Source organism: Carassius auratus, unplaced genomic scaffold (genome assembly GCF_003368295.1).
Source record: "Carassius auratus strain Wakin unplaced genomic scaffold, ASM336829v1 scaf_tig00216014, whole genome shotgun sequence".
Classification (NCBI taxonomy): Eukaryota; Metazoa; Chordata; class Actinopteri; order Cypriniformes; family Cyprinidae; genus Carassius; species Carassius auratus.
In genome coordinates this window covers 827,600-855,511 of record NW_020528362.1, presented here as the reverse complement: position 1 = coordinate 855,511, position 27,912 = coordinate 827,600, and the positions used below count along the sequence as shown (strand labels likewise).

The 27,912-nt window shown below is 38.3% G+C and overlaps 1 protein-coding gene and 1 long non-coding RNA gene across 6 annotated transcripts in view; both read right to left on the bottom strand.

Annotated features, from left to right (window-relative positions):
* Positions 1 to 3,763: 3,763 nt before the first annotated feature.
* On the bottom strand, positions 3,764 to 5,580 carry LOC113096669 (uncharacterized). The gene is made up of 4 exons (XR_003288559.1): positions 5,357 to 5,580; positions 5,048 to 5,074; positions 4,550 to 4,633; positions 3,764 to 3,956 (listed from the first exon to the last, which is right to left on the bottom strand). It is a non-coding gene; the product is annotated as an uncharacterized LOC113096669 (long non-coding RNA).
* A 4,247-nt stretch (positions 5,581 to 9,827) lies between these two features.
* LOC113096661 (obscurin-like) overlaps positions 9,828 to 27,912 on the bottom strand; it is a 65,096-nt gene continuing 47,011 nt past the window's right edge. The window contains exons 5-12 of one of the 5 annotated variants that reach the window (XM_026262074.1): positions 11,776 to 12,060; positions 11,360 to 11,464; positions 11,131 to 11,211; positions 10,935 to 10,988; positions 10,784 to 10,849; positions 10,587 to 10,655; positions 10,434 to 10,511; positions 9,828 to 10,184 (exon numbers count right to left, since the gene is read on the bottom strand). In XM_026262074.1, the coding sequence (XP_026117859.1) occupies positions 10,177 to 10,184; positions 10,434 to 10,511; positions 10,587 to 10,655; positions 10,784 to 10,849; positions 10,935 to 10,988; positions 11,131 to 11,211; positions 11,360 to 11,464; positions 11,776 to 12,060 (746 nt within the window). In that variant the 3' untranslated portion in view covers positions 9,828 to 10,176. The remainder of the gene's footprint in view (positions 10,185 to 10,433; positions 10,512 to 10,586; positions 10,656 to 10,783; positions 10,850 to 10,934; positions 10,989 to 11,130; positions 11,212 to 11,359; positions 11,465 to 11,775; positions 12,061 to 27,912) is intronic. The other 4 variants (XM_026262077.1, XM_026262076.1, XM_026262078.1 and 1 more) reach the window with 4 other exon arrangements.

The window sequence follows — 27,912 nt, the reverse complement described above, 5'->3', positions numbered from 1 at the left end:
CATCAAAACATGATCAGCTCAGTACTGCGCTTGATTAACTCTCAATATGGAGAACAAGAACTAGAAGAAGAATGTGTGTATATATTGTTTTGTTTGTTTTTATTCTGTTATGAAGGCTCAGAGCTTTCTCCCCTGACAGCACGCCAAATATGTTTTATAAACTTTATTCAATTATAAGTAAATGTGAACTTGTGAAAGCAATATGAATTGGAACAGGTTTTCTAAAGGAAGTAAATGAAAATGACATGAACATGTTGCTGGGAATCTTTTGCTCTTGTTGAAGTATTTTGAAGTTTATGAAACTACAGATGAAGAATAAGAATAACTATCTTCCTTGCTCTGGTTAAAAATATAGAGCAGAAACAGAGCAGAAGTCAAACCACAACCATCAGCTCAACCTTTATTAGGCCTCTTTTAACACTTCTGTCATTTTCTCACTTCAAGCAGCTTCTAAAGTCAGCAACGCACAAATAAAGATGTGTCTTCAGTGATCAGCTAAAGACACCAATGCAACACATGGAAATGTGAGGCGTATTGTAACTCAGAAATTTAATTTTAACTATATATGGCCTCAGAAAAATAAAGCCTACATTAGAAACATCCCACAGAATGTTGACTTCCACTACAAGATACAACACACACCGGCCCAGCTCACCGATCACAACACACACCGGCCCAGCTCACCGATCACAAAACACACCGGCCCAGCTCACCAAACACAACACACACCGGCCCAGCTCACCGATCACAACACACACCGGCCCAGCTCACCGAACACAACACACACTGGCCCAGCTCACCAAACACAACACACACCGGCCCAGCTCACCGATCACAACACACACCGGCCCAGCTCACCGAACACAACACACACCGGCCCAGCTCACCGAACACAACACATTTGATGCAGGAACTATTTGAGCCGTTTTTGCCAGACTGGGGAGAGAGTTGTTGTAATAATGTAAAATATGTGAACAATAATGTGTTTTTCGAACAACTTTGTATGAGAGCCTGTTTTAGTAAACCCCCAAGACACAATAAAGACTTTGTAAGAGCGCATAATAAGATCCATTTAAAATAACATGATTTAGGGCCAGTGCCACAGACTATCCCACCCCCTCACCCAAGAGTGTGAAAGTAGATTTTAATTATGAAATATAATGGTTTATTTAAAAAAATACAGCTGCAAATGCATAGGATTTCTTGCATTAATATGATGCTTTTTATTTTTATTTTATGTGTTTGCTGCTGTTCAAGTTGTTATAACTTAAAATTATGAATCTGTTAATTAAACCTGTGATTTCTGATTTACTCAAGAGTATGTGTGTGTCGATATTTGTTTGTTTAAAGGGTGGGGGGGGGGGGTGAAATGCTATTTCATGCGTACTGAGTTTTTTACACTGTTAAAGAGCTGGATTCCCATGCTAAACATGGACAAAGTTTCACAAATTAAGTTGTACGTTTGAAGGAGTATTTCTGTTCCCAAAATACTCCTTCCGGTTTGTCACAAGTTTCGGAAAGTTTTTTTTCGAGTATGGCTCTGTGTGACGTTAGATGGAGCGGAATTTCCTTATATGGGTCCTAGGGCACTTCTGCCGGAAGAGCGCGCTCCCGTATAGCAGAGCACTGAGAGGAAAACAGACTTCACTGATCAGAGCAAGAGCGTCGCGAAATGTCACAAAAGAAGTGTGTTTTTGGTTGCCAGGGCAAGACAACCCTGCACAGATTACCAAAAAAAAAACAGCATTAAGGGACCAGTGGATGGAGTTTATTTTTACAGAGCATCAACGGAGTTGTGCAAGTGTTTGTGTTTGTTCCCTGTATTTCGAAGATGCTTGTTTTACAAACAAGGCCCAGTTTGACGACGGATTTGCGTATCGTTTATTTCTTAAGGAAGATGCAATCCCAACGAACAAGGGTCACTATCGTGTGTTGGAACCACAGGCGGTGAGTAAAACTACTTCAAATATCTCTGCCTCCTTGTTAGTGCGTCCCCTCCCATGCCAGAGACCCGGGTTCGAGCCCCGCTCGGAGCGAGTCGTTGCTGCTGCTGCTCTCGTTCAGTTTCAGCCTCTGGATCTGATTCTGGATCATAAATAAACGGCTGAATCTGACTGTAAGCCATGGTTTGTTTTGGATGATGGTTTTTCCCTCACGGTAATGTCACAGTTTCCACATGCTCTCAACTGCAAAAGCCTACTGGCGCTCGTGATTCTTTAGCTCCGCCCACACGTCACGCCTCCAGCCGGTCGTGTTTTTCGGTACAGACTATCTTTCTCTTATGAATATAATAAAACTAAAGACTTTTTGGAGATATGAAGGATGTAGTACTACTCTATAGGTACTCAAGATTAACAGGAGATTGAGTGAAAACGAGCATTTCACCCCCCCTTTAAGAACATGTTTCAGTATCTTCATCATTTCCTCCGACATGAGCAGTCACCCATAAATATTCTGCTATAATTCTCAGTTGGCATATTTGGTGCAAACCTTGCAGTACTTCCATTAATATATGTTATATGTAATGCAGAATATGAATCTGAACAGATCACAACTGTTGTTGGTTGGTTTTCTTCCACTCACTGTAAAGCTTTCTGAAAAGAAAAGGTTTCTCCCTGCAAAGCTGTCAGAGGAGAGGATCTAAAAGATCACAACATATTCAAGGACTTGATTCTGAATCTCCTCTATCTTAGTTAGTAATGAAGCTGATGCTCAGCCATATATTATTCTACAATAATCAATTGATGATCAATGCACACTTTTATGAGAACTCTTTTATGAGAATGTTTTGTAGCTGGACTCGGATTTGCAAGTAGGTATCGCTGCAGCCCGGAGACCTCCAAGTGGGAGGAGCTTTTGCCGCAAGTGGGCTGGACTTCACGGAGAGCTCCTAGTGGGAGGAACTTTTGCCGCTAGTGGGCGGGACTTTTACAAATGGGCGGGGTTTAAGCGGAAATTTCACATTGCGTCATTGCCGGGGTGCGCGCGAATGAGGATGGCATAAAGTAGCGATACTAATGAAAAACAGATTTATTGTTTTTCATTGTAGTTTAAATTTTAATAACAAGAGGTTATATAATTTTGTGATAACTGCAACATTCAAGTATATTAAATTATATTAATTTTATAATTATATCAATAGGCCTATCAAGAAAATGAATGAGTAATTTAAAGCAATAAAATGTTTACTGTATGTGAATGTTTTTCTTTAATGCAAGTTTGAAATCTGAGGGAGAATTATATTGTTTAGATTGTTACAACCCCCTTGGCTCTAAGTGAAACAACATTACAAAAGGCCACACGTGGAAGTACATTTTACAAATAAACATTTAATTAAAAAAAAGAAAAAAAATCTAAATAGTAATACAAGAGTTAATAATAATAATAAAAAAACATTCCAAGACTTAAGAGGAAAATAATATTGGTACCAAAGTCCAATTTAAGACACTCATTTCCCCATCTCCTTTTTATCACCAACTCAATCACAGGTAACGCTCCAAACCATTAAAAATTCAAGTTTTATTTGTTACATGACAGGTCTGGCATACTCTTTTTAGACTGTGCAAAAAAAAAAAAAAAAATAAGAGAAAAATAAATACAAATAATGAAACAACAGGAAACAAATACAAAGTTTTTTTTTTTTTTTTGGAGATAATTAAATACAAATAATGAAATATACACAATATACTGTATTAAACTTCTACACAGATGATTTGTAGAGATGCTACACAGAAACTGCTACACAGATGATGTGCAGAGATGTAAACAATGTGCAGTGAGGATGATTAAGGATCTTAACAGCCCTAGATTTACATCTCCTGGTTTGGATGTCTTGCAGAGAGGAGAGAGATGTTCTAGACGTGTTCAGCTACTCTTTGCAGGGCATTTGAAGGTATTTGAAGGTGCTCACTCTCTCCACTGTGGTCCCGTTAATGATGATTGGGGTAGATCCGCTGCTGCCTCAAATAGAAAAGAGTTATTGTAAAATATTATTACAATTTACAATATGAATGTTTCTACTGCATTTCTGAACAAATAAATGAAGGGCTGGTGAGCATCAGACTTCAAAACCATAACAAAATCTGTCCAACCCCAAACAGTCCTCTAGAACAGATATTTAAGGAATCTGAGGTTTTAACCTGCTTGATTTTTATCAGCATTGGAACACTTTGCTGCTGCTTTCACTCCAATGCTATGGATTATATTTTTACTGGAATGAAGTGTCATTAGTCACTAAACATTCAGTCCAATGACATCGTAAAATAATTCACTGTTGACAAGTTAACATTAACTAAAGTACAATGCACATTTATGTGAGATGTCCACAGAATGTAATGTCATTTACATTCCAACATTTGTCATTTAGGACAGTCTCTGACCATACCCCTGGAGCAATTTTAGGGACAAGCGCTGTTGCAAATGTCCACCTTTAAAGTATGAACATAATTTATCCACACAAAGACCCACATACACACACACATTAGTCAAAAATCTTCAGAAAAAATAAATTACACATCTTGATGCATAGAAAGAACAAAAAAAAGTTTACAGGAAAGTGATCCTTTGGGTTTGCAGAGAGAGGTGGTAACCAGATCACTGAAATGTAACTTTTGGCCACCCAGACTTGAACTTTCTGTAACACAAAGTTTACACATAATGTTTTTGTTTGTTTGTGTTTCCTACAATGACAAAATTAATTCTACACCTGTTGATATGTAATGCATGGTAGTGGACACTGCAGTTATCCTCATATATCCACTCTGTTATGATTATTAAATTGAAAAATGAATTTGGTAATTAAACCAAATGTTTCAATTGCATTACATTATTTGGATTAACGTTACACGTAAAAATAGATAACATTTAAAAATTGTTTTGAAACAATGACCAGCTTTGTTAAAGTCAAGCATTATCAGTTAGGAGTTTTAACTAAGACTCATTCTTATGGAACACTGTACTAAATCTATTAATAGTTATTGATCGCTTAAATATCAGTGCAGTTAAAATACATAGGCCTGCATATTTTACGTAACGTTAGTAACAATACCTGCTTATAGTCTTCAGTGTCCGTAATCTGCAGCGTAAATCCTATATATGTATTGCAGAAATATTTAGCACAAAAGGGTATCAGACACAATAAAGATGTAATTTATCTGTGCTGCTAATGCTGTCTTAACGTGCTTTCGGAATAATCGTAAATATGAGTTTTGAAGAAACACATGAATGTCCTCCCATTTTCAAACTTGAATGCAATGAGCTTGTAATCATGATTTAACTACGTCAAGACTAAAACATCAACCGCCAAGATACTGAACTTTTTCGCAACTTGTAATACGTTGTACAAGTCTAGACTTACCCCTTCAAACTCCTCTTTCTTGACGCTGAAAAGCCTTGGGAAGTTGACGTCGTCTTTTTTTTCTTTTTTGTGTGTGTGGGGGGGTTCGCAGCGTGCATTAACCCCATGACATTAAATAAACCAATCAAAAGGCTCTGGAGGTTTGTACAGCCCACTTGGAGCTGAAGTCCCACCCATTTGGAGCTGACCCGCCCATTTGGAGCTGGCTCCGACCTCCGTTTATACCTATCTCCGGATTTGACATAACGAGTGACATTTAGTAGAACCGCCCATGATTGTGGTTTCACTTAAGTCCGTTGGCGAAGTATAAATACCTGTTCTTCTCTGCTTGCTTATATATATATATATATATATATATATATATATATATATATATATTAGTGCTGTCAATCGATTAAAAAAAATTAACTAATTAATCGCACAATTTTTTAAAATTAATCGCGATTAAAAGACTGAAACTTTTTGGATATGTAAATGTAAAATGTAAATAATTAATGTAAACTCAAGACAAAGAAACTATTTAAATTCAAAATATGATTGTTTATTGGAATTTATGTTTAACTTGTAACACAGATTTTCTCATGTAAACAACATACCTGCAATAAACCATCAATATTCTCCAAATTAACTGTTGGCTTGAAAGCCATATTTATTACAGAAATAAAAACACAGGCATGTAAGTACCATTTGAATTTCAAAACAATCAATGCCAATAAAAAACAAAAATGATTTCCATGTTGAATTCTAAGTGGACTGCAAAAAAATTCCAAAGTATAGTCATTGCCAGTGCTTTAAGTGGGCCAGTACACACAGGTACTCAGTACCGCCACTTCCAAATATAGCTCTTGAGCGTACCGCCACCTCTCCGTGCGCCCAGAACGTGCTTGTAGCGTACCGGTACGCTCATTTGGACATCTGTTTTAATAGAGGATTTAATCTTTTACCTGCACTGCCGATTTTCAGAGCGCCCTTCACAATGCAAGCTTCCTAATTCATCCCACCCAGAGCAGAAACTACATTACCCATTCACCCTTAAGTTATACAAGTGAATAGCGCGTGTGTCGCTTTTCCCACTGTTAAGTGTCAACAACTCAACGTGGCCGGAGAAGGTGTGTGAAACTCATTGTGAGTTATACTAAAGCAAAATCTTGAGTACTTATTGTCTGATAAACATTAAAAACTGTCTGCGGAGGTTGAGTCGTCCTGCAGCCCCCGCTGGCTGCTCATTGGCTGCAGCTAGAGGTGGGCAGATCGATACTTATATCGATAATATCGATACCAACGTTGGTATCGGTATTGATCGATACCAACGGGAAAATATCGATACTTAAGTTTCAGTTTCTCTCGTTTTGCGACCTGGCCGTGTTTGTCAAAATGCTGCTGCTGTCACAGAGCAGAGCAAGCTCTCAAGAGTGCTGCTCGTGCTCGACACTGCTCTCCGCCCCCTCTCCTGTGTTGTACCGTCACGTGACTCACCACTAGCGCAACCACCAGCAGTCAGACCCGCGCACCGCTCAGCCGCGCATTTCTAACAGCAGTCAGTCAGAGGCAGAGAAAGAGGAGCGTTGTATGGCTGTATTTTCAGGCCGATCTACCCTTTTTGTGTTAGCTGTGAAAGGGATACTAGTTTCTATATTTAAACTTCACCTAGATTTGTACCAGACTTAATTATTTTTATTATTTTTCAACAGCTGATTCTCCAAGAGCAGTGGATACAAGGCGCATAAAAAATGATTTATGATCAGAAATGATTGTGAAGGACCTGCAGCCTCTTTCCATAGTGGAAGATGTCGGCTTCAGGAATTTTGTATAAGGAGAATTTGTTTTATATTGTGAAGTAAAACTTTGTGACTTTAAGAAAAAAATACTGAAAAGAAGTGCACTAAAGAGGAGCAAATTTTTTTTTATTAACATGCTACTTGAAAAGAGAATTTGTTTTTACATTTTTTATATTTGTGAAGTAATCATTTTGTAACTTTGTTTATTTAAATAAATCAGAAGTAACCAAAAGTTGTTTCTGAACAAAAGCTTTTGTAGTACTGATTAATAACCCAAAATGCAAATCACAAAAACAAATTAAAAGTCATGAAAATTAATTTAGATTTAGGTTGAAGACACATCCACCTTAATTATTAAAAAGTATCGATATTGGTATCGGTATCGGCGATACTGGCCCTGTATTTACTTGGTATCGGATCGATACCAAATCTAGCGGTATCGCACACCTCTAGCTGCAGCATCTTTTTTCTAAGTTCTAAAAAAATACCATAGACGGCAAGGCACAAATTTAGATATTCATTTATCTAATTAATCTATAGCCTATGCACAAAGACAATATGATCTTTTTGTCCCCTTTTTGTTTTAAAGCCTGATGAAGAGAGAGAGCGCAAGTTGCTGCAGCTGCGAGGAGGACAGTGATGCACGCGTACAGGAGTGATTGACAGTTCGCGGCACTGTGTACAAAAAATACTCCGCTACACAATTATTTCGTTATTTCGTTTAAGCTTATTAACGTTAGCGTTACAGAAAGGTCTGATTTACGCACTGTTACAGTCATTGTTTTTTTTTTTTAAACAATGACATTTGAGTTCATGATTTTAATGTTGCTGTTTCTTGTGGCAGACTGAATGAAGAGTAATGTTTCTTGTGGCAGACTGAAGAGTAATCCGGCAGAGATTTATACTGAAACTTTCCGTCTAAAAGTCCTTCCTTGGTCTTATCCGTATTTCTTTGCACGTTGAACACACATAGGCCACAACTGGAAATAAAAAAAAACTGCAACCGCGTTAATTGCTTTATTTTTTTTTAACGCGTTAAATATTTCAAATTAATCGAATGCGTTAACGCGCTAATTTTGACAGCACTAATATATATATATATATATATATATATATATATATATATATATATATATATATATATATATATATATAGCAATTGTAAGTTGCTAGCGTCAGCTAAATGAATAATGTAATGTAATACAAGTAAAAGAAAGACATGTGGTGGTCAGAGGAATAATCGAAAAGCAATTAGAGAAAGAATATAAAAAATCATTATAATTTTTAAAAGAACACTCACCCCAGAAGCAATCATAGATTATCAAAAGAAAAGAGCTAAAAAAGAGAAAGGTAATTAAAAACAAGAAGAAAGCAGCATGGCAAAGCTTCTGTAATACAATAGAGAGGGAAACTGAAGTAAATGCAGTTTGGTGTATGATAAAGAAGATGAATGGAAGCGACTGCTCCAGAAAGATCCCTGTGATGGAGGAAGGAGGGACGGAAGACATTACAAATAAAGATAAGGTCACAGTGTTAGCTCAAACATTTGCTAAAGCTCATAGCATTGAAAACTTAGATGAAGACAACAAATCATGAATATAAATAGAAATACTTACAAGAAAAAACAAGATTGTAATAGTATTTTGGATGATGAGTTTAATTGTTTTGAATTAAAATCAGTTATTAATAACAGTTATTAATACTATGTGAAGTCATGGAAAAAATGATTGGGAGGCGACTGAATTACATTTTGGAGAAAAGGGAAATGTTATCAACTTTTCAAAGTGCATTTAGGAAAAGTAGATCTACAGTAGACTTTGATACTGTTTGAAAATGAAATTTAAAAGCCTTTATAATGAAATAATACATGGATGCAGTATTCTGTGACATAGAAAAGGCTTATGACACTTTGTGGAGGAAAGATTTGCTAATTAAACTGAATAAATTAACTATAGGTGGAACATTTTATAATTGGGTTTTAGACTCTATTTGAGCGTAGCTTTCAGGTTAAAATTGGAGAAGAAATATCTGATCCTTATAACATCCTAAACGGACTCTGCAGGGTAGTGCAAACAGCCCAATATTGTTTAATTTAATGATTAATTGATCAAAAAAAAAAAAAGAATAGGATTAGCACTTTATGCTGATGATGGAGTATTACAGAAGAGAGGGCACAATATTAGAAATGTAGTTAAAGGCATCTTATTTTAATATTTTCAGTTTCAAAGTCTAAAGAAACATCGTCTCCTCACCTCTCACTTCTCTTCCTCTTTTTCTAGGAACTAGACGATGCTGATCATCATCTGTGAGCAATGTGATCCAGATACACTGTCAGTCACTGATCACACTTCAGGAATCTGTCTGTAATCTGCTGGACTGAGACGATCTCACACACCAACAGACCTTCATGAGTCTCACGTGTGTCTGGATCCTGATTTCTCTACATTCAAAGCAAGATGTGTTACTAACCTGGAATTACCTTTACTTGTGGTTAAAATAACCCTCACAGTGAGAACAAATCAGACAAAGGGAACATACAGACGTTTGTTAGTTTGTGTTTATTTAGCAAATATAAATCTGACTTCATTAACTGTAGCAAAGAAAAAATTGAAATAGAGGACAATATATATTAATGTAAGAAGCAGTATTTATGAATATACTGTATAAGCGAGATAAATCATGTTAATCACACGTTGGCAAAAACACAGACATTATTTAATAAGACAGAAAATGTTATATTTAACTATCAGACAAGTGCACGATTACTGTTTAATTACTGTACAGCATCAGACGAATCATCTAATAATGTAATAACTTGAAGAGCAGTTTCACTTAAAGCTGTTAAACAAAAGAGCTCAAATGGAAAATGATTGAATATATATTACAGATAGATCTGTGTACAGATAATATGATAATATCTGTAAAGTATTTCAGTCAAGCATGTGTATAATCCGTTCACTCATTATCATTTCTGAAGCAATGCAAGCGTTACTGTGTCTGCGGCTGTGAATCTCTTTTAGTCGTCTGGTGTCTTCTCTGAACTCAGGGACCTTTAAACAGATCAGAGATGATGATTTATACAGGAGATGTGAATAATGAGATCATTCATTTGACATTTTATACTCATTACTAATAACTGAACCAAATAACTTCAAGTTTAAAATGTATAAGAACCAATTCATGCCACGATCTGCAGGAACGAGTGTAAATTATGAGAGTGTTATCAGTTATTGTAAAATCATTGAACATCTAACAGAATACAGACAGTTGTGTTTAGATGCAGTTTGTCGTGTGTTAACCTTTGCCTTTGGTTTTCTTCTTGTCCTGTATATTGATCTGTGCGTAAGTCAAATCACTGGCTCCTGCAGGATTAATATCTACAAAACAGAAGATCAGTCAGATTATTCAGAACAATCTGGAAATATTGTACTTCAGGAAAAACTCAATCTCGCCTTTACTTTTGCATTTCTTTCCTCTTTTTCCGACTTCTGAGTACGTCACATTATTTGACTCTGCTTTAGCTGGAAAAATAGAAATGATTTATTATTCAGAAATAAATATGCACTTTTGTATTTGTTGAATTAGAAATGAAATAACGTGGTTAAAGACTGATTATATTGTTCAGGTGAAGTTAAGAGTGTTTCTGAACCTTTGTCCATCTTTTTCTTAACAGTGACCTCTGAATATGTGACATCTCTCAAGGGATCTGAATCATCTGAAACAAACAAAAGCCAACGTGACTGAACGATATTTGATGATTTCTTTAATTATATCTGTATAAATAAAGTATAAGACTCAACCTTTGTCTCTCTTATTCACTTCAGTCCCGTCGTTATAAATGTGATCAGAATCTGCTGGACAGAAAACAGACATTTGAGGATAAAAGCAAATATTAAATGAAGCTTATAGTGATACAGTCATACAGACTTGGAAAGAGATGAATAATTATTTGTTGTTGTGTACGATCTCTTTTAATAATGAGTTACTGAGGCTGACCAGACTGTAGAGGAAAGTTCTCCAGTTGAGATTGTGCAGATTGATTTGGGACTGATGTCTGGTTAATGTTACGCTGCTGATCTAGAACAGAAACAAAGAGCATTATGATCACTCGAGAGGATCTGCAGTGACTCTTTAGTCTGATATTTAGATCTTCTCATGATTCTTTACTCAGAAACTTTATTGCTGCTGTTCAGTTGTATTAATCATGTTCTGAAGTGCTCCACACCTTTGTTCTTCTTGTATCTCCACATCAGCAGCAGTGAGAGGAAGAACAACAGACAAACACTCGATCCCACAACCACACCAGTGACCAGAAGAGAAGATGAAGCTGCTGAGACCAGAGAACATGATCAGATCTGTTCATTAGTGACACACTGTATCATAATATTACAATAACACATCAAATCACTCAGTATTTCAAGACTTCTGACTTTACTCCCTGTGTCTCTGCTGGTTATAACATTCATTTCATCAGAAAGATAGTGTTTATCTTTACATCCAGCACATTCTAATAAACCTTGTTTAATTAAAAAGGCCGTGTGTTGAAAACAAACAAACAAAATGATAAATACTTCATCAGTTCATATATTGTAGTGTCTGGTAATTTTGAACAGGTGAGTGTTTATCACAGTATTTACTCACCATTAACAGACAGATTTATTGGTTCACTCTCCTGTGATGAGTTCGGTCTTTTATCTCTCTGTCCTCTACACGTGTACTGACCCTCATCAGATGTAGTTACTGCTCTGATAGTGAGAGTGTCTGTGTTTACAGTGTAACGATCAGACGACTGTAACTTTACACTGTCTTTATTCCACTCATATCTCCAGTCTCTGTGATCAGACTCAATCACACACTTCAGATCGACCGTCTCTCCAGTGAAGACAGGACTCTTTGGATCTACAGTCAGTTCAGTTTTGGGTAAGTCTATTAAGATAAAAACAAAGTGACTCAAACAGCTTTAATAATAATAATAATAATAATTTGTATAAACCATATATAATAAATAAAGTTTCTTAAACAATTAGAAAAGAAAAGAAAAATCAACACCATGCATGAATGTATGGTTTAATACAAAGGACTGAAAACCAAAAATAGGCTACTTTTTCATTTAAAAACATGAACGCAGTGTGATGGGAAAAGTTCAGTAAAGTCTTGTTTTGTAAAAGTTGAACTTACATTAATTCTACATGACTTTCTAAACATGACTCTCTTGTGCGAGACGCGACTGCATCGCTGATAGATGTCTCTCTACAAAATGTGATAAATATGTTCTGTGTGAACGGCTTGTTTCAGTTTTGATGTAAACCAGTTTCTTCTCCACATTGATGTTCTCTTTTTCCTCAATATTTAGTATGAACATCGCAGCAGCGCTGCATCGAGTGTGTTCACCTGGATAGACTAACAAAAAAATATAATGCGATGACACTTAGCCTACCGTCATCGTATCTCGTGTGCCACTGATAAAGGCTAAAATATAATTTGACCGTCCTCGTCCATGCACCATCTGCATTATGTCATTTTCATCATCAATAGGGCTTGGGCGCTGCATTGCATTCTGGGACATGGTGGCCATGTTGATGACCTCGTGAATGTAAACATACAGCAAGTTGGCGAAAAGGTTGTGGGATTTATAGGGATACGCTAAATAGGGATGCCAGGGACTGGTATGTGGACAAAATCGGCACTATTAACGGTTTGGATCCATGTGAAATTCCCAACAAATAGTGGAGTACCGACGGAGACTTGTTGCCGCACGTTTGCATCACAGATATCTTCGGCTACCTTGTTTGTTTTGTGAGCGCTCTACCTAGCTGCTTGTTTAGTAACTGTTAGTGCTAACAATCATTCACATATGGACTTTTAACAATATGTTACAAAAGTGTAGTTAGTAGCTGTCAACTCTCTCGTTTTTTCTGGGGTTCTCACGTATTTGAACTCTTTTCCCGCTGTCTTCCCATTTTAGTATTTTCCTGTAAAATATCCCGTTAGCCCCTCAATCAGACCTGTCAAGTCTCTGTGTTGTTGTCCTGTCGCTACTCCTTGTCCTTCCAGCGAAACAGATGTTTTCAAAGCATCGTTTTTCTTACTTGAAAGCAACCTTAGCGTGATGTTGGGCTTTTTAAGATAGCGTGGTTGTTGTGAGAGCACGATTTCACGCCAATCTGTAACTAAAGTCACGTTAGACCTAGCTTCACAAATTCACAAATTTCTGCTGTCAGCAGAGGGATAGCAACAGAAAGATGAATGGTGAAATTTCTCGTATTTTGGATGAGTAACTCGAGATATTTCCCTTATTTTCAATGTTGACTTAAGCTATATAAATTAATATTCAGATGTTATGGTCTCCGTGGTCGCGCCTCCAAGCAGGAAAGCAGTGTAAAGTTAATCCATTTTCATTTTATTTTCCCCATGGCGATTATGTGTTGCGCAACGGTTTACCATGGTTGAAACAGATTTTTAATTAATCAAATTAAGACACACGGATGAGAGGGAGTATGTCTTAACACTGCGAAGTAGTCCGAGTAGCAGTAAAGGAGGCCATCAACACAGCGGCTACGCCAGATAATGACGTCATGACGCCCAAACCCTACAGGGCTCGAGGACAGCCGCACACCAGCGCACGCACGAGGTGAACGATGAGACAGAAGTTATGATCCCATATTTCCCATCATGCAATGGGAGCATGAATCATTAAAAATGTTAAAATGTCCACTCTTTTTGGGTTGTATTTACACTGTTTTATGGTTGATTTTGTCGTCAGGTTTAGTAACGTACTGTTTTGTGACACCTGGAGTTCATTTTCTACTCAGAATGACCCACTGATACTCAAACACTATTCACTGATTGTCACCGTCATTGTGTGTGGTCCAAGAATTGAGGACTCTGTGTTCATTTAGTTATTCAGTTTATTGAGCGGGTATATTATCTGACCAGGATAACAGCTTGTCTGTAGGCTTTGTTTGCATGTCTACAAGTAAACCGCATGCTTTAATAACATGGGTGTTTACCAGTGTCACTTTGTTAAAGTAAATTTGGTAATTTCACAGAGCTTACTTAATTCAGTGTTTAAGTATTTTATTTTTCTTAAGTGAAGTAAATTATTGATATTTAACAGCTGCACTTTCTACAGTGATAAGCATTGCATAATGTGAATCACATCATCATCGCATCAGTCAAATCTGAATTAAGAAAACTCAAATATTATAACAACTTCATCTCAGACGGCAGATAAAAGTAAAAGATGAATGAATGAGTGATTGTTACAAACATGAATCAAATACACTGAACACATGTGTGACGCACTAGAACAGACACACACACACACACACAGCAGTGAACACACACACTCACACACACCTCTTTTCTTTTTAATGACAGTTACATCCCTAAATGTAAGTGTTTATTTTATTTACTCACCATTAACAGACAGATTTATTGGTTCACTCTCCTGTGATGAGTTTGGTCTTTCATCTCTCTGTCCTCTACACGTGTACTGACCCTCATCAGATGTAGTTACTGCTCTGATAGTGAGAGTGTCTGTGTTTACAGTGTAACGAACAGACGACTGTAACTTTACACTGTCTTTATTCCACTCATATCTCCAGTCAGTATGATTAGACCCAGTCACACACTTCAGATTGACCGTCTCTCCAGTGAAGACAGATCTGTCTGGATCTACAGTCAGTTCAGTTTTGGGTAAGACTGTTAAGATAAAAACAGAAAGTGACTCAAACAGCTTTGTTTTATATTATTATATACTTTTACACTATGAATATTATACATGGACTTTGTCATATTTGATAACACTTGTCATGTTGTGGTTTGTTCCTGTGGTCAGTTTTGTGCTCTCAGTGTTTTCTGGAGGCTCTGGCTCCGTCTCGTCCTCAGACAAACACCTCTGACTCGTCATAGAAAGCAGAATGAAGCTCCTGCTGAAGGAGAGCTGAACACCTCCAACTACAACCTCATATGAGGAGACACTGAATCTCCATCAACTTCAGCAGACGATCTGAAGACTTCAGCAACTCATTTAACATCATCATCTGGAAGTCACTTCACTCTCTCTGACTTCAGGACTAAACTCATCTCTATTGAACTCTGTGACTAAAGTAATCATTAGGTGTGTAACGATACACTCATGTCACCATTCACTTCAACACATGACACTGATCTCACTATATACTCCAAACAAGACTGAAACAGAGTTAAAATCACAAGTTTTATATTTAATTATTGTATCTAAGGCATAGAAACAGTTAACAAATATAAATGTTTATTAAAATGCTAATCATGGTGTTATATGAGGAATGGAGTTGAAAAGGCTTTGGTTTGGTGCTTCTCTCTCATGAAGAGCACAATAGAGACACCAGAATAGAAATATTGAGGATTCACCAAATAATACAGTTTTATATTATAAACATATGCTTTAACTCTGACTACATATTTATTATATGTTTTAAATATTGCATTGTATTAAATAATGTATTTGTATTTAATTGATTAATAATAAATTAATAAACATGGAAGCTCAAGTGTGTGTCCTTCAGGGTTCATTATATTTTGTGCATCATATTTTATGCTAAATTAAATCTAATTAAATCTATCTGATGAAGCGACTGATGTTTTGAAGCAGCTCCTCGGTTTTAAAGATGAATTATTATTTATTCTTTGGCTGCTTATATTTTTTCTTTAATATGTTTCTGTTGTCTTGATATTCTTTGTGAGGATAAATCCAGAGAATACAATATAATGCACTGTAAAAGTCATAATTCAGGAGAAATGAACACATTTGAGCATCATTAAACTGTCTGTGAATGAATCTCAATCTCACTTCAGCTGCTTCAGTTTCTTTCTGCAGTGGAAACATCAGTTTAGTTGATATTGATTCAATTTGACTAGTAACAGCCCTTTAACGTCTTCTCAAATTCTTACATTTTATTAATAATTAAGTAGATTTTACTATGCATTAGTGAACTTGAATTGTCAGGTATTGGTAAGGGAGGAACTCAGGTGCAGACAGGGATTCTCAACACAAAGGGTTTATTAAATACAAAAAGGGGAAAACAAAACCCACGAGGGGGAAAACAACAGCTAGGGCAGGAACTAAACAACTTAACAGGGCAGGATTGATAAGACAAACAAACTCTTGACACTAACTACAAACACTCACGGTAATACAAGGACTTCAGAGGGTACAGCACAATCTCACACACGATCACATAAGTAGAACACATCTGAGAAACACATAAGTAACACAATGAACCGACGCAGGACAGAGCACACTAGGAGATCTAAATAGGGGGAACAATTAAGACACGACAGGTGTTACAGATAGGACAATCACGACACGACTAGGATAACAAGGGGGGCGGTGCAAGGGAACGAGACAACACAAGCACATGGCCCAAAGACAAGGCCATGCGCTTGTACACAAAACATGGGTCTGTCATGATCCTGCCTCAAGACTAGGAAAAATCAAGGACACGAGGGCAGAATCATGACAGAACCCCTCCCTTAAGGAGCGGCTTCCAGACGCTCCTCAAGGGAACATCAAACACAGGACACGACTGACATGACAGACTGGGACACAGACACAAACCAACAGGACATGACAAATAACAACAAAGGCAAACATGAGTACACAACGGCAGGGTTGGGGTGACAAATCAAAAAAAACAAACAGGGAAGGGGAGGGGGCGGGACCACAAAGTTCATGGGGGACAGACCAGGGCGGGTGGGAGGGGTAGGAATCCTAGGAGGACAGGACAAAGGCTGACGACGGGGGGTACGGGCAGGTCTGGGTGGTGAGGGACGGGGAGGGGTCTCGGGACAACTGACAGGGGACATGACAGGACCAGACAAGGGACGCGGGACAACACTTACGGGACGCGGGGAGACGACATCTACTGGACACGGGGGGACCACAGGACACGGGGCCACATCAACAGGACACGGGGCCACATCAACAGGACACGGGGAGACCACGGCTGGACACGGGGAGACCACGGCTGGACACGGGGAGACCACATCTACTGGACACGGGGGGACAACATCTACTGGACACGGGGGGACAACATCTACTGGACACGGGGGGACAACATCTACTGGACACGGGGGGACAACATCTACTGGACACGGGGGGACAACATCAACGGGACACGGGGGGACAACATCAACGGGACACGGGGGGACAACATCAACGGGACACGGGGGGGCCACATCAACGGGACACGGGGCGGCCACATCAACGGGACACGGGGCCACATCAACAGGACACGGGGCCACATCAACAGGACACGGGGCCACATCAACAGGACACGGGGAGACAACGGCTGGACATTTGGGACTTCTGGGGACAGGGTCAGGGGACAAGACAGGACTGACGGGGATTTCTAAAATTTGGACAAGACGGGACAAATAATCAGAAAGTGCTTTAGCAGCTAGGACAATTGGCATCTCCTTATGAGAAGAAACCGACAGTACAAGAGTCTTTGCTGCAGAGTCGGCCTCGGCTCTCTCCTCCGCTCTCACGACTGCCGACTTGCATACAGCTTTCTTTCCCGGCTCGGGCACGCTAGCGCTCACCGCTGCTGACTCGGACACGCTCACTGCTGCTGGCTCGGGCACGCCAGCGCTCTCCGCTGCTGGCTCGGGCAAGCTCACCGCTGCTGGGTCGGGCACGCCAGCGCTCACCGCTGCTGGCACGGGCACGCCAGCGCTCACCGCTGCTGGCACGGGCACGCCCACCGCTGCTGGTACGGGCACGCCAGCGCTCTCCGCTGCTGGCACGGGCACGCCAGCGCTCTCCGCTGCTGGCACGGGAGGAAACGGGGTCACAGGACCGGCAGGCCCCCTCTTCCTCCTCTTCCTCCTTGGGCGCGGTGCAGAGACCACAGCTGGGTCAGAGGCGGGTTGGGGGAGTTCGGTCTCTGGCAGGGCTGACTCCGACGATTCCGAGGCAGACTCCCACGATAACCGTCTCCCTCGCTTCCCGGGGAGACCGACGGGTGTGGGAGGCACCTCAGGACTCGGTGAGGGATGTGCCTGATCCCCCAGAGTGGCCACGGCCAGGATACGACCCTCTGGAACCGTTGGCAGCTGGGTAGGTGGGGACCTCTGGGGCTCCTCCTCTCGCCCGCTCGCTCCGGAACGACCTCCCCTGGTCCCCCGGAACACCACAAGGCGAGAGCCCTCAAAACAATCTCGCTTGCTGGCTGACAACATCCAGTATTGCCTCCTGTCTGCTGAGTTCCCTTGTGGTCGGTTCATTCTGTCAGGTATTGGTAAGGGAGGAACTCAGGTGCAGACAGGGATTCTCAACACAAAGGGTTTATTAAATACAAAAAGGGGAAAACAAAACCCACGAGGGGGAAAACAACAGCTAGGGCAGGAACTAAACAACTTAACAGGGCAGGATTGATAAGACAAACAAACTCTTGACACTAACTACAAACACTCACGGTAATACAAGGACTTCAGAGGGTACAGCACAATCTCACACACGATCACATAAGTAGAACACATCTGAGAAACACATAAGTAACACAATGAACCGACGCAGGACAGAGCACACTAGGAGATCTAAATAGGGGGAACAATTAAGACACGACAGGTGTTACAGATAGGACAATCACGACACGACTAGGATAACAAGGGGGGCGGTGCAAGGGAACGAGACAACACAAGCACATGGCCCAAAGACAAGGCCATGCGCTTGTACACAAAACATGGGTCTGTCATGATCCTGCCTCAAGACTAGGAAAAATCAAGGACACGAGGGCAGAATCATGACATGAATCATATAAAATGTAATTTCTTAACACAACTGAGGCCAGTGAAAAGCTGAGTTGTTAGTAATTGTGTAAAAGCTGTAGTCACAGAGTCTCTGAGCAGAAACATGAATGTCCAGCTCTGTGTGTAATCATAGAGACAGAGACTACAGTAAAAGTAAAGAGAGAGACTGTCTCTCCTCTGAACACACACTGATCTGATCTGATCTCACCTTCACTACAGCTTCTATATATATATATATATATATATATATATATATATATATATATATATATATGTAGCAATTGTAAGTCGCTTTGGATAAACGCGTCAGCTAAATGTGTAAATGTAAATATATTGATTTGTATATTCAGTCAACATTTCTGTTCTTTAATTCACATATTACAGTGTACAACATTTACATAAACTTTCAATATTGTCAAATATGTTTCTTTATGAGCACAATGATATTAAACTCACCCTTCACTGAGAGAGAAACAGATCTTGATTGTGATGAGACTGATCTTTCTTCTATGTGTCCTCTACACGTGTACTGACCCTCATCAGATGATTCAGATCCTTCAATAGTGAGAGTGTTTCTGTTTACAGTGTGACGCTGAGACGACTGTAACTTTACACTGTCTTTATTCCACTCATATCTCCAGTCTCTGTGATCAGACTCAATCACACACTTCAGTCTCACTCTCTCTCCAGTGAATACTGTATTGTCTGGAGTCACAGTCAGAGTAGATCTGGGTAAAGCTGTGAAGAAAAAAAAAGGGACTGAAACAAAACTATCAGTAACAATATTGTAAATGGTTTACACAATTATACAGTTCATATTTTATGTCATATTTGATAACATCTGTCATGTTGTGGTTTGTTCCTGTAGTTAGTTTTGTGCTCTCAGTGTTTTCTGGAGGCTCGAGAAGTGTATTCCTGCAGAACCGAAGGCTGCAGTTTCAGGACCGCAACTCTGGGACCGCAGTTTTAAGACCCTAGTATTTTGTGACAGCGCCACCTACTGTACTGGATCAACACTAATTAAAGATGGACGACGTGGACAGCAATCAGACGGTGAGTAGCGATATTTAATTAAGTTTTATTTTATAACGTTTAAACGGTGCAAAGTTTACATAGTGAGAACTGCTACCTATGAATTAATAATTAATTCCCACCAAATTAAGAATTTGTGAGCTAGTTTTATTAATTACTACGACGTTAATTCGTGGCTATGATTTCATAAATCCTTGTTGTGTTTTAATGACGAAGTATTATAAGTGAATCTAGCCTGCACATTAATTAAACTTATCAGATGACAAGAGCATGATTGATGTACGGTTTGTAAGATTTACCTGAAGCTTAATGTTTTAGTGCGAATACTGGCTTAACAGTCATCGTTTTACCATATTTATGTATAAAATATATTTCATAATTAAACTGCACTGACTGTCTAGTTGCAGTATGTGTTAGCCTGTTGTTTTGCCATTGTTTTGCAATGATAAATGAGATGTTTAGCAGTGTTAATAGCTTGTTACAATTTGGCCTAATCTGCAGGTCTAGTCCACATCTAGTCCATTGATATCATGTGTTAGTTTCTGTCATGTTCTGCATGGCCAATATGAAGTGATTTTATGGATTTGGTTAGGCTCATTGTAGGACAGATGATTAAAAAAGGCACTAGGGATATTTTCATGATCTCAAAATATTCTAACAAGTAGATTCTCTCTTTTTCAAGATACATGTAACAACCAAAAAAGGGAGATCCCTGCCCGAACTGAAGAGATGCACCACACGCTGGAGCTGTTGTGATATTGTCGCAAAAATGACATTATCTATTTATTTATTTATCTATTTATTTATTTATGTATTTATTTATAAATAAACACTCTTGAATCATTGTTGTGTCTTGTCTTGCCTCTCAACAACTTTTAAAATATGAGGAGACACTGAATCTCCATCAACTTCAGCAGACGATCTGAAGACTTCAGCAACTCATTTAACATCATTATCTGGAAGTCACTTCACTCTGGATTTAATAATCCATTCATAAAAACACACACTTGCTCCATTCTTGAATTAATCTGCCTTCTGAATAAATATAGACTGAATGAAAGACTTAATTAAAAGTAGTACATAATTGCATTTCCCCCCAGCATTTGAGATATATTATATACATGTAATTAAATAAAAAAATAAATAATAAATCAAACAATTCTAAGCTGATGACATTATTTATGTAGCTGTAATAGACCGATGTGGGGGTGCTAAGAAAATAAATGATATTGATGATATCAGAGTCACTTAATAAAGAAATGGGGCTAAGTTATATACAGTATACTGTATATAAAATGCAGGATCGTAACGGCCATAGACATCGAGGGGGACAAGTCCCCCCAATTATTAAAAGTGACCAAACTGTCCCAAGTACACCCGGCTGCAGCCTGCAGATCGACCCCACACCTACTCTGATTGGTTCAATCGTCTTTCATTGTTTTTAATGTTTGAATCATTTTAAAAGTTTTAAAATTGCTTGTTTTATTTTTGTTATTATTTTTCTTCATGATTATTTTAGTTTATTTTATGTACAGCACTTTGAATTACCATTGTGTACGAAATGTGCAATATAAATAAACTTGCCTTGCCTTGCCTTCATAGACTTACATGATCGGAAATGTGTGTGTAGTCGGTGTAGGACGGAGAATGCGGTTTAATAAGATAAAAACGCTGTACATTTTTACGAAGCCTTTACTATAATGCAGTTTTTTATTGTTAACTTGACTCACTATGTCTGATGTATTGAATCAAGAGATGTTAGCTGCTGCAAGTTTACTCTTCTTGAACAGATTAATTTACAAATTAATAATTGGGAAAAAAAGCACCCTTAAATGAAAGTACGTGGCTTTATGCATTAAAACAGTGTAAAAAGACCAAACTCAGTAAACAAATTATTAATAAAGCACTCTATTCACAGACAAGCAGATATGAGCACAGAATACGAACACAATGCGTTTCATTTCCACCCATAACCTGCTTGTCTGTAAATAAAATGTGTTATTAAACATGTTTACTGAGTTTGGTCTTTTAAAAACACTGTTTTAATGCATTAAGCCACATCAAACGTAGAATGTCCTGAATCATTCCAGCTGATTGAAAAGAATCATTACACACATTTCCTGTCATGTAAGTCTATGAAAGATGATTGAACCAATCAGAGTAGGTGTGGGGCGGAGCTGCACGTGTAACCCCGCCCCAGGTGTAGCCCCGCCTCGATCTGCAGGCTGCAGCCGGCTGCTTCTCAACTGTCCCCCAGTATTTGAAATGATTTGAAATTATCTGTTTTACTTCACTACACACTGCTTTTGTTAGGATGACAAAACCTTTACGAGTTATATCTTCAGCCTGCTCTGTGTCTGCTGTCTAACAGCTCATCAATGTCACAATAACTGAGATGACCAATCAAATCAGAGTAGGCGGGGTTTACACATAGACGGAGCATGTATATGGCTGACCACGGGGACTTGGGACAAAAATGTCCCTGTACAAACACATATAATCTATTCATCTGTTGCTAAAAAAGTGGATGTTATGGAGTTATTTTACAAAAAACAATGTTGAGAGCACGAATCTCTCCGCTCACGCGCAGATTTCCTTTGCTCTAGCACAAAACTGGACACGTGTGCTCAGCATCAGAGCTTGAACAGTGAGTTTAACGTTGAAACAAGACATCGAGGTCAGATGTGGAAGTTGCAAATCATTAAATATCTGTCCACTGTTTTTTATGTAAATAATAGAGAGATTGTCCAATCTCAAACTATTCAATCTGATTCTGAGTGAAGGCTACTTCTTTGACATCTGGAATCAAAGCTTGATATCATCGTTAAAGGCTTGAAAACATCTTTAAAAACTGAGATAAATTTGCTCCAACAACTACTGTTTGTGTTTGGCATCTGTGTGAGCAGCAACCTGGGAAAGTTATTCTGTGGCATCATAAATGCTCGACAACAGTGAAGGACGAGAGAGGACCAGGCCTGGATTTATTTTGTGTTTGGTTTTTGTTTGTGGGGCTGTCGCGCTGTTTTGTGTTTATTTTGTAATTAAACTTTCATTTGATTGTCTGTCGGTTCCTGCCTCCTTCTTCTCGTGACTGTGAAGTTTTTAAATTGTTACATAACAGAAGTTTACATAAGATTAAAAATTAAATTTCCAATTGCATTAAATTGTCTCAATGTTGTCTTATAATTATTATTATTAAAATTTGATAAAATCTAATCAGGAAGTAATTCACACAAATTGTTCTCTATTTCTCAAATTCACTTAAATTGAGTCTTTCTCTGTCCGTCCTCAGCCTAACCACAGGCTCTACTCTTCTCCACAACGGTAACACTACAAAACCAACAGAACAGAAACCTTTGTAAACTCTAATATAACACAACATTTAAATACTAACTTATGTCCCTCTATGTTAATGCTGGGAACTGGAAAACGCAATCATTTTAAGTTCACCTTACTACAACAAAAATTTGAGTTTACAGAACTTATTTAAATGAAGTCCAGTGAACTTACATTATTATTTGAGTGCAATTAATAAATTTTATTTGATTAATTTCACTGTTCAGTTTTACAGTGTAGAACAAAACCAAAATCATGATCTCTCAGAAAAGATCTCAGCGAACACAACACATTTTCATTAGACACTAATCAGATAACACACACATCACACTAAAACCAGCTGGGTTTGAAAATCACATCCACAGGGAACTTTAATTATGCTGTGAATGAACTGAGAGATAAAGCATGTATGACCGTCTACGCTATAAAACGACAATGTCCTGCTAATAGAAATCCCTGTTAGAATTTGGCTGAAAATATTAGAATCAGTAATTGAGCTCATTGCCCTCTCGATGGTGAGGTGTGGAGTCCACTGACAAATCCAAAAAAAAAAAAAAAAAAAATTAAAGACCCTGGATGCAGAACTCTGTAAAATTAGATGTGCACCGGCACACAACAAATAATGCACGCAGGGCAGAATTATGTTTTAGTGAAACACTCACGTTACAGAAACAGCAGAGCATTGATAGATCTAGTCGTATTAATTCAGCTTCAGCAAGAAACTCATTCACTCGAGGACCATCGAAGACTTTCTGGACATTTCTGATCTAACTGAGCTGCCTGACTTTCCTCTCATTGATTTCTTCTGCCATGAATCAACAAGCGTTACAATCTCCACTGATCTGTGATGATCCTGGAGGATCTCTGAGTCAGTTTCTAGAATGACACTCTTACACTCTTTGTGTGACACTGATGTTAAAGAGGAGAGATGTGGAGAGGAGACTGATGTCTCTCCTCGTCTGATTCACTGCAGGTTTAATCTGATTCTCAAACAATCATGACACTTACTCTCAACAAGTCTGTTATTGTCTGCTCTCTTTAATTTAACAGTGTTTTATATGTTATGCTGAGAACTTCAGGAGCTTCTAGATTCATTGTCACAACTGAATCTTATTCTCATGTAGTAGAGAGAGTTTAGGAAGATGATGATATTAAACTCACCCTTCACTGAGAGAGAAACAGAGCTTGATTGTGATGAGACGTATCCATCTCGGTGTACTCTGCACTTGTAATGACCCGCATCAGATGATTCAGATCCTTCAATAGTGAGAGTGTTTCTGTTTACAGTGTAATGCTGAGACACTGGAATGTTTGAGGTTCCTTTCCACCACTCATATCTCCAGTCTCTGTAATCAGACTCAACCCCACACGTCAGAATCACTCTCTCTCCAGTGAATACTGTATTGTCTGGAGTCACAGTCAGAGTAGATCTGGGTGAATCTGTGAACAGAAGAAAATAAACTCTGAATATCTGACTTCATGTAGTCGATAGTGATGCAATTGTGGTTAAAATTTACTATGTTATGATTAAAGTTGTAATAAAATATTATTACCCATTTTTTTGTTTTGTCAATTCAACTGGATTTTGAAATGAGAAAGTTATTAAAACATTATTGAATTATTGAAACATTATTATTTACTTTCAGTGAACATTGATTGATAAGGTCATAGGTTTTACTTCATATAACATTTTCAATAAGTTTGTAGAGTTGTCTTTGGTGCCAAATTGAGTCGAAAGCTTTTTTTTTTTTTTTTTTTTTTTTAAGTCAAAACATGCATATATTCTACCTTTATCTTGGTTAACATATTTTTCAATTAAAGTATGTAATGTATAGATGTGATCAGATGTTTGGTAATATGGTAAAAAATCAGATTTAAAAAATAAATAAAAATCACTCTCTCTCAAAATGGCCATAGTTGAGAAAAAAATCGAGTAGTTTGAATCACTGGATATAGCTGTCGGTCATTTAATATTTATATTGTAAAACATAAAACGTTGAAAGTTAATACTAACTCAAATTAAATGATTTGCAGCTTCATGTTACCTCGCTCTCTTTAACGTTAAACTGACGCTTGTTTTAAATTAGTATCCAGCTCATTCCATAATTGTGGACCACTGTAACAAACACTAAACCTAGCACTTGTACCAAAGACAGTCACAATATTTTGTACCTGAATTTGAAATGATCATTGTGCCAAGAGAAAGGGGTTTAACTCTCAGCCACAAAATGATGAAGAGTAGAAGGTATTTACAAAATCAGTTTGTTTATATCATCTTTAGAAATGTCAATATTAAAGTCACCCATAATAATACTGTTTTTGTTCATCTGGTTTATACTGAAAAGGAGATTATCAAAGTGGTGTCTAAATGTTTCATAGTCAGAGTTTGGTGATCGATATATTACTCCAATGATGCACCACTCACCGTTTTAACTTCTAGGAATAATGAATCAGTGTGGTCATCATCAACTGTTAAATCATGACGCTCCTTCACAGAATAATGAGAGTACATTATTACATACAAGCATACCCCTCCTCCAATTCTACCCTGCCTATTAACACGATACAGTGAGTATCCATCTATTTTATCAATATCTAAGAGGGTTTGCTCACTAATCCATGTTTCAATACAACCGATTATATCAAAACTAGCAAGAAGTGCAACGAGATCGTCATGATGCTTTTTAAGACTTCTAATATTTAGATGCATTACAGAAAATGAAAAGTCATTGTTTTGTTTCAGATCTTCCGGGTTGTAATAATCACATCTTGTATTAGTAGAGGTACAGAGGTTATGTTCAAATGTCTATCACACCCATTGTTTTATACCAAAATTGTACCAAAATTATATTTCGGTTGCAGAAATACATTCCATGCAGAAAACCTAGGACCATACTCTTCTTTTTTTTATTGAGGCACCCTGTGTATAAAAAAGGGGGGTTGGACATCCATCCAAACATTCACAATGTCCAGTTACCTACTCTCCATTTAGGATGTAACTTAAGCACTATTCGGACGGGACTAGTTTTCTAAACTACGTTTGAGTTTCGATTCTTACCACCTGACGTCTGTGATTTTCATGTACCAATTCGGACGGGACTAGTATCTCCGTGTTTATTACAGAGGTGGGAGGGTCTGATTTGTGCATCTGGGCGTCACAGAGATCACACGCTCTGTATGCGTGCATTGCATTCATTCAAAATGATTGCCATTAGTATTATTACATAATAAATACTAAATGGCTAGTATAGCAAACCTTGTTAATGTGTGGTTCTTTTTAGTTTAACTTGTTTTCCTTTTTTTTTTTTTTTTTTTTTATGTAACTGAGTACATAAATGAACGTGAGTAATCTTACCTGATGCTGATATTACAATAGCCGGTATTAACAGTTAACGCGATCTTGCTCTTGATTTTATTATTTGTATTTTTTATTATTTATTTGCCGCTAAGCAAATATATCAAACATCCGCGCGGTAAGAGCATCTACAGTAATTCACGTTGGCCAAAACACACATGGAAACGCGTTGTGAAATAAAATATCACCGGCAATCACAGACATTCGCATTCGGACGGGATTAGTTTTCTCAGAGGATCACTGAGTTTGCTGAAAAACGGTAGGTAATTTGCTCTGGAATTATCACAGAGGTTGTGTGAGAAAAACACAGACGTGGCAGATTCAGACGGGATTAAAATCATTAAGTACGTCTGTGAAACGCAGATTTCTCTAACGACCCCCTGTAAAACTAGTCCCGTCCGAATAGGGCTTTACACTCACCTAAAGGATTATTAGGAACACCATACTAATACTGTGTTTGACCAACTTTCGTCTTCAGAACTGCCTTATTTCTATGTGGCATTGATTCAACAAGGTGCTGAAAGCATTCTTTAGAAATGTTGGTCCATATTGATAGGTTAGCATCTTGCATTTGATGGAGATTTGTAGGATGCACATCCAGGGCACGAAGCTCCCGTTGCACCACATCCCAAAGATGCTCTGTTGGGTTGAGATCTGGTGACTGTGGGGGGCATTTTAATACAGTGAACTCATTGTCATGTTCAAGAAACCAATTTGAAATGATTAGAGCTTTGTGACATGGTGCATTGTCCTGCTGGAAGTAGCCATCAGAGGATGGGTACATGGTGGTCATAAAGGGATGGACATGGTCAGAAACAATGCTCCGGTAGACCGTGGCATTTAAATGATGCCCAGTTGTCACTAAGGGTGTACTCACACTGCCAGTTTGAACCGTGCCCGAGTGCGTTTGACCACCAAAGCGCGGTTCGTTTGACTAGTGTGAGTGCTCCGAATCGTGCCCGGGCTTGGAAGAGGTGGGCCAGGGCACGGTTCAGTTGGACTCAGTGAGATGTGAGATACCAATCCAGACAAGCCATACCCCCACCCACCAGACAGACACACACTGTGCCGAGAGAAGCAAGACACTGCAGTGGCGAAAAAGTTAAAAGTGCAATACTCAATCACACAAAGAAGAAAAATAAATAAATCAAAATATACAAAAATTCAAAATAAATTATACATCAAAAAGAAGATACAAAAGATTTAACAATGTCAAAGATAGCACTCCAGGTTTTCAAAGTTTTTGTCGTCGCTCCATG